General features: G+C 42.8%; 1 protein-coding gene across 3 annotated transcripts in view; it reads left to right on the forward strand.

The window, feature by feature from the left end:
• Nucleotides 1-206: 206 nt before the first annotated feature.
• palmda (palmdelphin a) overlaps nucleotides 207-10,842 on the forward strand; it is a 24,289-nt gene continuing 13,653 nt past the window's right edge. For 2 of the 3 annotated variants that reach the window (XM_004575220.5, XM_023155309.3), the window contains exons 1-4: nucleotides 207-300; nucleotides 3,242-3,310; nucleotides 5,466-5,546; nucleotides 5,958-6,079. In XM_004575220.5, the coding sequence (XP_004575277.2) occupies nucleotides 3,266-3,310; nucleotides 5,466-5,546; nucleotides 5,958-6,079 (248 nt within the window). In that variant the 5' untranslated portion in view covers nucleotides 207-300; nucleotides 3,242-3,265. The other variant, XM_024800011.2, reaches the window with a different exon arrangement.

Here is a 10,842-nt window from a genome sequence, read left to right on the forward strand (position 1 = left end):
TCAAAGCAAATCAATTCATTTTCAAAATATAAATTCAATTTCAAATTAGACTAATTCAAATTCAGTTTTCAAAAGCATTTATTCAAGTTACAATTCAGATTCAATCTGAGCAATTCAAATTCAAATTGAACTTATTCAAATTCAGTTTCTGATGGCACAGATTTCTGCCCATACACTTCTCATTGCTATTGGCCGCTAGGTTGACAGCTCTCAATCAGCATCACAAAGACCCGCCCACCTGTACCTGTGGGCTGTCTGAGGAGTCCTGCGTGGCAGCCACGAGAAAAGACCATCCTCTGGGTAGGTGAACAAATATATGCTTGTCTTTCAATAATTAATAACGTGAAGTTGAAGTATTCTGTGAGGTTTGTTGTTGTTCTTTAAGAAAACGTCCTGTCCTGTCAGAAAGACTCAAATGTTCCCATATGAAGTAGGCCTACGTCTTTTATCCTCCCAAATAATGCAAGCTGTCAGTCTGCAGCTTAGAAACTGTTTGATAGCATCTTGACAAAGGCTGTTATCCTCTGCTGGTAGCAACGTTTGTTTTGGAGTCATGTAGAGAAGCAGATATAAAAATGTTTTATAAATAGTTAATGTGCTAAATTGAGCTGACCTTTATTCTACAACAGAAACAGGACCAAACGGGAGAGGTAGAGATAGCTCCTTAATTCTCTAAGCTTCTGCTCATCCTGACTGATCGTCCCTGCAGGGCTTACAGCATATTGTAGCCTTCAGTTTGCACTCACTGAAAATCCTTCACACACTTTATGTAGCTTCATTTCCTTTTTGACTTGACTCTCAGTAAGCAGGGTGATTATTTTAAGGTCACCCATTGTTTCTGGACTTTTTGAAGCCGCACCATTGGTGGGTTTTTGTTTTCTTTCCTGACATCAGTCATGTTAGCTCTAAAGTGAACATATTTTAGACCACAGGGTGAAGTGTTAAGACATGCTAGCAAGCTTTGTAATTGCAGTCACAATCAACACACACAGACACACACAGGAAAGGTCCAATTTATTCATTCAAATTAGCAAAGTTGAGTCTCGCAGGCTCTAATCGGCTACAGTTGGCTGTGTAGCAACTGTAACACACACACACACACACACACACACACACACACACACACACACACACACACAGAGTACAGAACATGTTTTTCACAAAGATTTATTTCACACAAAACAAATCCCAAAACTATCCACAGCTGAGATGTGACTGATTGCTTACTTGGTATATGAAGGTGACATCCAGGAAGGGTGAGAGTCTGCACGGTGGGAAGTTGGGGGGCGGGGTCAAGGCACCGGAGGGTGGGCAGGCAGGTGAAGCGGTGAGCAGTAATGTTAAAGCCCTGAGGCCTGTGTTTATTGAGGGGCGTGTCCAGATGAAGCCCATGTCGAGGCTGCTTATTGGTCTTATCTTTATCACGTGATAAAAGATAAACAAGGCCCCGTTTCCTTGAAATGACATCACTGTCTCGTTATGGGATTCAAGCTGTCACAAACACATGGGAATGAGTTTTTGGCATGAACTGGATCTGAGGTGATTCTGAGGATCATCACGAGCTTGCACGGAGATTTTAAGCACATGAAGCTTGCATGGAGAATCTCAAAAAACATCAGCAGTTAGGGAGCATTTTGATATGCTGGTGCCCAATAATAACATAAGTCTTGAATCAATCTCAGGTTGAGATTGAAGCAATCCAGCACATAACAGCAGGGTGCAAGATGCTAGCAGGCAGGGCATACATGGAACGCCATAACCAAGTGGCCGGCATAGTGTACAGGAACATCTGTGCCGAGTAGGGCAGCTCCAGGAGGTCGATAGATTAAAGTACAATAAAAGGATTTCAGGGAACAGCCCGTAATCATCTGTAACTCAGATCATACATTTGATCAGCCTTCATTTGAATCTGTCCTGGTACGCAGCAAGTCATCCACCACGACCTGAAATCACAGTTCTTGTAGTGGTACTTGTCTGGCTGCATTGTGCCAAGTGGAAGTGGGCTTGTGGTGCGGGGCTGATTTTCAGGTCTTGTAACCTTAAATCCGGTGAGAGGAACTCCTGATGCTTCAGCATACCGAGACATTTTGGGCAATGTCACATTTCCAACTTTGTGGGAACAATTTGGGAATGACATGGACGAGCAAGTTTGGTCTGAACAGGTTCCTGACATGAACCCAACAGAACACATGCAGATGAATTCGAGCTGAGACTGTGAGCCAGCATCAGTGTCTGACCTCACAGATGTGCTTCTGAATAATGGTCAGACATCCCAATTAAAACCTTTGTGGAAGCCTCCCTAGAAGAGTTTAAGCTGTTATACCTGCAAAGAGTTGGACGATGTTATATTAAACCCCGTGGATTCAGAATGGGACGACACTCAAGTTCATATGCTTGTGAAGGCAGACGAATAGTTTTGGCAACACTGTATGTGGAATTACCCAGTTCATGATGTATTTACATGTGCATTGATAAATCAGTAACACAGAGCTCTGCACCCATGAACAGTGTGATTCTTGTTTAAAGGCATAAACATTTCAGCACTTATATCTATTTCTTATCTAGATAACACACAAAAAAACGAATCTGAATTTTATGAAGCGAGAAAAGAACCCACAACAGAAGCAGTCTGGTGTGGATCCAGTGCATTACTCAAGGAGAACGATGTGTTCTGTGTGATTTCTAACATTTCCTATAAATAAAAAGTTCAGACTTTTCAGTTAATAGAGTCTAAACCACACAGCAGCCCTGCCTGTGGTTGGCAAGCAGATGGTTTACGCAGATTATCAGGCTCATGAGCAGATTAGCTTAGCGCTTCAGTGACAGGTTACTTGATGGACTTGTAGATAAAGCCTCTCTCCGCCTTTCTTTAATTAGAGTGAGACAAAAGTTACAAATGGCTCGTTTAGGATAAGCAGATGACTGTGTCGTAAAGAGTGAACAAGCTGGCAGGTGGCAGTGTGCTGTCAGAGGAATGAATACTGAAATAAAATAGTGATGTCACAGTGTACCGTTGTGTCAGGGTGCTGGAAACAGCTGTTTCATGCTGCTCATTTCAGTCTTCATATTTTTATTCTTCTACTCAGGCAGCTGTGCATGACTCACACTGCAGATGCTTATTCTCTTATATTGAACCGTCAGTTTGAGTTTGTAAATGTGGTTAATGTTGCTGGTGGTCATGTTTATAAGTGATACTGTGAAATAAAGGCATCTGACAGGTTCTCTTTCTTCTCGTCTCCAGTCTCTGTGTTGATCCTGAAGCAGTATGGAGGAGAGTGACCTGCTCCAGGAGAGGCTCCAGGCCATCACTGTAATGCTCCCGTCTACTCTGAGCAGTCACAGACACTTGTGCTACACTTCTAAAGATATCTGCTTATCTATGTGACAATTATTCACACTTTCATTTAGAAGTTTTAGAGCATGATGCAGATGTTACTGAGACATGTACAGTCTGTACCTTTTTTCTTTCTTTACTGTACTCTAAAATAAAACATGTAACTTACAAATAATTATTATTATTTAAATAAGTAACAAATTAAATCTTTGTGGCTTTTGACTCTAAAAAATGTAAATTAGTACTTTTGTCATTTGTTTATGACCTTTTTCTGTCCTTTAACATTCACTTAACTTTGGAACATTTAAAACTTAAATGAAACAGTTTAAACTACTCTGAGGATTAGTTTGCTTTTGTAGCCAAGTACAGGACAGGGTAGGGGAAGTTAAAGTAGGATGGAGAGAATGGGCCAATAGCTCGACTCGCAGGAGGGTCATGGTGAGTGGCGTGCAGAAGAATGAGTGGAGCCACAGGTAAAGTTGCTTTGAATTGTACTGAATTATATAGCAACAATTAAACAGCACTTCATAAACAGGAATGAAACATTAAATAAGATACAACAACAGCAATAATAATAGTAAACAGAATCCTATCTGAGCTCAGATATGTCAGTCTTGCCGGCTTAATAGTCAGTGTTCAGTGATTTTGTCCAACCGCTCTGCTGCAATTCTTCGTGAGAGAAGAGCAACCTGCCCTTCTGGGCCAACTCGGAATGGCTGTGGTTCGGTTCAAAGGGAACGGCTCGCCATCTTCCTCGTCAGGAAGAGATCCAGGTTGCACGATCCCCCAAAAAAGCCTAGCCTGTAAACAACAGGGCTATTACTAATTCAACTCACACTCTAATGATATATATGGCCATATGTAAATAATTTAAGTGCTATAACAAATCAAGCACAAAACATTAATTCTAATTTCTAATTACAGTCTATACAGTGCGTCTTAATCATGAATGCAATCTTTAAATCACAATCCGCTTATTTTTCCATCAAGGAGCACATTTCTATCAGAAACCAGAAATAAACCATGAACTATGGTAGATTATCTTTCCCAGTACTGCCCCTTTTACTGAATTACAGGAGCCTTGCTTTGCACTGCATAGCAACGAAGCAATATGTTAATTACACTCAATGTACAAAATAAAATGACCAAAAATATACAAAAGCCCACAGGCTGTAGTTCTACAGTATGTGGTAACGTATCAGCACAGTAAGAATATGCAGAGGCATCTTTACAGTGCCGCTCGAGCATCAAATAAAATAGATTCATAACCTTTAAGATCAAAATTAACTTCATCCCATCATCTTATTTTAGTGCATTTAATATTCAACATGTAATACTAGAACATCATCAGCACACAAGCTGAGTGCTCAGAGTAGCTGAACTCCAAACCCCGTGTGTTCTCCCACAGTGAAAACGTGGTCGGCTCCAGCTACAGCTACGAGCGTTAAGCTAATTAGCTTGTTAATTAGCCTGATTCGCCCAGTCCCAGTTTAACTCACCAGCACGCTTCTAATGTTCAACTCTCAGAAAGGATCTTGTCCACTTCATCCGCACCCGTGCAGATCTACAACATTGAAATTGGGCCATTATATTCCCGGTTAACTTCTTGTTAGCTTGTTAGCTTGAAGGTTAGCTTCTGACTCACGGCAATGGTTCCAAAGTCCAAAATGTTCAAAACAAATCAGGTCCGTTTCTCCAAGGTCCATGCAGATCTCCGGTATGGATATTTGCTCAATTTATCAAGTTTATAGTTATTTTCCAGCAACAAGCTTGGCGGTGAAAATCAGCGACGGTGCACCTCCTCTCTCTCTGTGTCTGAGCACATACAGAGCAGGGGAAGGCAGGGCTTGTTCCTTCCTAACCAGTAGGGGTGTCAAATATACTCTCTGGGGTTTTATTTTTATATTCAGATTATTTATCTTTTATTATTGATTTACTTTAGCTCAACTCAGTGATTAACAGAGTAACGATGAATCACAATTAGCAATAACAATGTTGTAGTGCATTACAGAGTCGTGTAAACTCACTGGGTTACATTTTCAATAGATATTTGACTTATTCTGACAATCCATTGTCAATTGTAAATGTTTCATATATTCACTCATTTAAGCTTTTGCTTTTGATGAAACAGCAGAAGCATCGAATTCAAGAGGACATTAAAAAGAAGAAAGTGAAACTCGATCAAGAGAAATTCAAACTGCAACATCTGAAGGTTGGTTTGAATAAATGATCGGCTATAACAGCAGATAAAGTGTAGAACAAATCATTTCATTGGATGTGTATTATCAGCATGAACTGCAGAAGTAATCAATTCATTTCAATTCAGTTTTACTGATACAGCGCCAAATCACAACAACAGTCGCCTCAAGGTGCTTTATATTGTAAGGTAGACCCTACAATAATACAACAGAGAAAAACCCAACAATCATATGACCCCCTATGAGCAGCACTTTGATGACAGTGGGAAGGAAAAACTCCATTTTAACAGGAATGTCGCAGCAGATGGCCACGACTGGTTGGGGTGAGGAGAGAAAGGCAGGATAGTCGTCCTACCTGTTTGCAGACCTGCATTTTTACTTCCAGTCCCAATCCACACTAATGATAATTCTGTTCTTCTGTACAGAAAAAGGCTCTGAGAGAGCAGTGGCTGCTGCGAGACTCCAATAATGGAGTCGACTGCACACAGCAGCAGAGCTTTCTGTCTGACCGGGAACACACCAGAGCCCTGCAGCTCAGCATCCACAGGTACAAAATCAGCTCAAACAGAGCTCACAGAGAAGCAAATATCATCACCATAGATTACGCATGGGCATTGTTTGGCCTTGCAGGCCACAGCCTTTTGGTGTCTCTGACATCTAAAGGTGAATGGGAAATTAGAATTCAAATGTAAATAAGTATAATGCAGCTTGTTCCATCTTAGACATCAAACACTCATTGATCATCTCCAGAGAACGGTGTACTGTGTGTTTTGTACGTTTGTGAGAGGTGTGGGTTTGCTAGCTCTGAAAGATGTCAGCACACAAAAAAGATTGATGCAGAATATAGTTTTTAACGAGGTAAATCCTTAAACACAAGGATTACAATTTGAATTGTTGTTAGGAGACTAAACATGGTAAATGGACTGATTCTTATATAGCGCTTTTCTACTCTCCCAGAGTACTCAAAGGGTTCTATACAACATGCCTCATTCACACCCACTCATACAAGCAGTTCTAAACACAAGTGCAAACGACTCTACATTCACACTCCAATGAACGCATCGGAGGGCAACTTGGGGTTAGTACAGTGGGGCAAAAAAGTATTTAGTCAGCCACCGATTGTGCAAGTTCCCCCACCTAAAATGAGGACAGAGGTCAGTAATTTGCACCAGAGGTACACTTCAACTGTGAGAGACAGAATGTGAAAAAAAAAATCCATGAATCCACATGGTAGGATTTGTAAAGAATTTATTGGTAAATCAGGGTGGAAAATAAGTATTTGGTCAATAACAAAAATACAACTCAATACTTTGTAACATAACCTTTGTTGGCAATAACAGAGGTCAAACGTTTACTATAGGTCTTTACCAGGTTTGCACACACAGTAGCTGGTATTTTGGCCCATTCCTCCATGCAGATCTTCTTGAGAGCAGTGATGTTTTGGGGCTGTCGCCGAGCAACACGGACTTTCAACTCCCGCCACAGATTTTCTATGGGGTTGAGGTCTGGAGACTGGCTAGGCCACTCCAGGACTTTCAAATGCTTCTTACGGAGCCACTCCTTTGTTGCCCGGGCGGTGTGTTTAGGATCATTGTCATGTTGGAAGACCCAGCCTCGTTTCATCTTCAAAGTTCTCACTGATGGAAGGAGGTTTTGGCTCAAAATCTCACGATACATGGCCCCATTCATTCTGTCCTTAACACGGATCAGTCGTCCTGTCCCCTTGGCAAAAAAACAGCCCCATAGCATGATGTTTCCACCCCCATGCTTCACAGTAGGTATGGTGTTCTTGGGATGCAACTCAGTATCCTTCTTCCTCCAAACACGACGAGTTGAGTTTATACCAAAAAGTTCTACTTTGGTTTCATCTGACCACATGACATTCTCCCAATCCTCTGCTGTATCATCCATGTGCTCTCTGGCAAACTTCAGACGGGCCTGGACATGCACTGGCTTCAGCAGCGGAACACGTCTGGCCCTGACAACATCAGCAGGCGAGTTCTGAGACAGGGCAACTAGGAAGTGTGTTCTGGACTCTATTTCAAAACTCAATTGACAGTCACACCGTCCCCAAAAGAAACAACCCAAAGTCTCTGAATGATCTTCATCCTGTGGCCCTCACCTCCCTGGTGATGAAGGCCATGGAGAAGATCATAAAACAGCACATCAAGAGCAACTGACCCACTGATGGACCCTCCCCAGTTTGCTTACCGTGCACGCAGAGGCGTCGATGATGCAACAACCTTCATCTTGGACTCCATCCACAAACATCTGGAGTTCCCTGACTCCTCCACCAGACTTCTGTTTGCTGGTTTCTCATCAGCATGCATCACTCTGCAGCCTCGTATCCTGCCCACTAAACTTTCCTTCTGATTTCACCTGGATGATCAGCTAATCCTGTGGACAGAGATGGGCAGTAACGTGTTACTTGTAACGCGTTACTGTAAACTGATTACTTTTTTCGAGTAACAAGTAAAGTAAGGGATTACTATTGCAAAAAAGGTAATTAGATTACTGTTACTTTCCCGTAGGAACGCTGCGTTACTGCGTTACTAAAACCGTGATTTTTTTGCAAGAGTGTCTCGTGACAGTGACGTAAGCAAGCGCGACGTTAGTGACAACAGCTGTGTGCAGATCAACAATGGATCACATATCGAGTGCAGAGAGAGTATGAGCGTGCAGCGTTTAAAGCGTGGAAGTACTGACCTTACTTTGAGTTTGATTCCATAAAAAGTGACAAAAACATTAGTGTCCGCTGTGCGTGGGAAGAAAACTTCTTTTTACAGCGAAAAACCCCCTAAACGTCCAAGCAAGCACCGAGTAGCTACGACGTAATGGGAAATTCACAGATCCTTCCACTGACAGCTGCAGCACACCTGCACCAGGGTAAACCTCCGCCTACCCCACTCCTGCTTTACAGGTGGAAATAGAGCAAAAGGACCGCTGAGTCTTTGACTTTATTTATTTTCTGCTGTGTTTTACTTGCATCTATTTGAAAGAGTGAGTGTAAACACAAAAAATATTTTATTTTATGTGCTGGAATGTGCAGAAAATAGGTTTAAATGTTAAACTAATTTCTTCCAGTCAGAGAATGTTGCATATAATTTAATCTTTGCTTGATGCATGAAGTTAAAAGATTAAAACTAATAAAACAAGTTTTAAAAAGAGACTTTTCCATTTGATTACATTTTGTATGATGGATTATGCAGAAAAAGTAGAATTGGGCTGAAAGATCTATCGCTTTATCACCTATTTAGGGGATAAATCATGTTTTAAAAAGTAACTAAGTAACTAAGTAACTAAAGACTTTTGAAAATAAGTAATCAGTAAAGTAACGGGATTACTTTTTTGGGGAAGTAATCAGTAATTAGTTACTGATTACTTTTTTAAAGTAACTTGACCAACACTGCCTGTGGATATTGGACTTTTTGACCAACAGGACGGGTCAACAACTCTCTTTCCGGTCTCAGCTCCACTGGCTCCCCCCAGGGCTGTGTGCTCTCCCCCCTGCTCTTCATCCTCTACACTGATGACTGCAGATCCACACAGATCTGTCACCTGGTGAAATATGCTGACGACACAGTTCTCCTGTCACTGCTGTCAGGCCCTCACAGCACCACGGCCGCTCTGCAGGAGTTTGTAGAGTGGTGTGACAGCTCCAAACTTGAACTGAACGTGAGCAAAGGTGGTGACCTTCTCCAGCAGGCAGAGGGATCTGGCTGCTTCAGTCACCACCACCATCCACGGGAAGCCAGTGGAGGTAGTTGAGGAGTACAAATACCTGCGAACCATCTTTGACAACCTCCTGAGATTCTCTGCCAACACTGAGGAGATTCTCAGGAGGTGCCACCAACAGCTATACCTCCTTTGGAGTCAGCACAGCCATCATGATGACTTTTTACTATGCTTTCCTGGAAAGCATCATGACCTTCTCCATCACCTGCTGGTTCCACTGCCTCAGCCTTCATACAGGAACAGACTGCAGCGCACTGCATCAGTGTGCTCTACAGTCATTGGCCTGTCAACAGGCCCTCAGACAGGCAGCCAAAATCATCAACGACCCCTCTCACATTCTTCACCCCGCGTTTCAATGGCTCCCCTCTGGGCGACGCCTCCGCTGCATTTCCTGCAGGACTGAGAGGAGGAGGAGCGCCACCTTTGTCCCCAAAGCAGCTCTGCTTTTTAACTCCAGCCGATGAGACCGTTTCCCACACCAGAAACAGAAACTACTCTACACTCTTTTATACTGCCGACACTTTACTCACTTTTAGTCACTTACAGTTATTTATTCACCTATTCAGTCACTTTAATTTTAAAACTGTGTATATACTGTATATTCTGTGTATTTATTATTTCACTATTATTGTATGTTATCGCCTCTGTCAGTGCACCCCCAGGGCAGCTGTGGCTACAGTGTGTCAATGTGTGTGTGAATGGGTGGATTACTGAATGTAGTGTAAAGTGCCTTGGGGTCCATAGGGACTAAGTATACAAATACAGGCCATTTACCATTTACCATGTTTATGCCCTGTCCTTACCTTCAACGTCATGCTGCTCTGTTGTATCTTAATTGCCCCCTGGAGATAAATAAAGTCTTTCTGATTCTGATTCTGTAACTTTGCATTTTTGAAGCACATGCGAGACAAAGTTGTTAACTTAATCAAGGCAAGAACACTGACTCGCTGACAATTTGTTGCACTTTTGATTCACTGCTGTCACTACTGGAGTCATGTCAAACAAAAAATTCCCCACTCGTCCCTGCGGGCGGTCTATCCATCAAAATTGGGTCCTCTACCAGAGGCCTGGGAGCTTGAGGGTCCTGCGCAGCATCTTAGCTGTTCCTAGGACTGCGCTCTTCTGGACAGAGATCTCCGATGTTGTTTCTGGGATCTGCTGGAGCCACTCGCCTAGTTTGGGGGTCACTGCACCTAGTGCTCTGGGACCACTGTCACCTTAACCCTCCACATCTTCTCCAGCTCTTCTCTGAGCTTCTCATGTTCCTTCTTCCTGAGGGCCAGTCCTTCCATGATAGTTCCTCCTCTTGGGTTTCTGCTGCCTGAGGTATTCACTGAGCATGCGGTTGGTTGGGGACATCTTCACGATGTACTCATGGATATTTGTTGTCTCATCCTGGACTGTGGTGCTGACACTCACCAATCCCCGGCCTCCTTCCTTCTGCTGCTCCATTCTGCAGTCGGTCCTATGCAGAACAGCAGTGGGCACAGAGCATCTCCTTGGTAGATCCCGCACTTGATGGTGACTTGTGCTATGGGCTTGAAGTTGGCCTCTAGTGTTGTATGCCACATCCCC

This window comes from Maylandia zebra, linkage group LG18, assembly GCF_041146795.1.
Source record: "Maylandia zebra isolate NMK-2024a linkage group LG18, Mzebra_GT3a, whole genome shotgun sequence".
Classification (NCBI taxonomy): domain Eukaryota; kingdom Metazoa; phylum Chordata; class Actinopteri; order Cichliformes; family Cichlidae; genus Maylandia; species Maylandia zebra.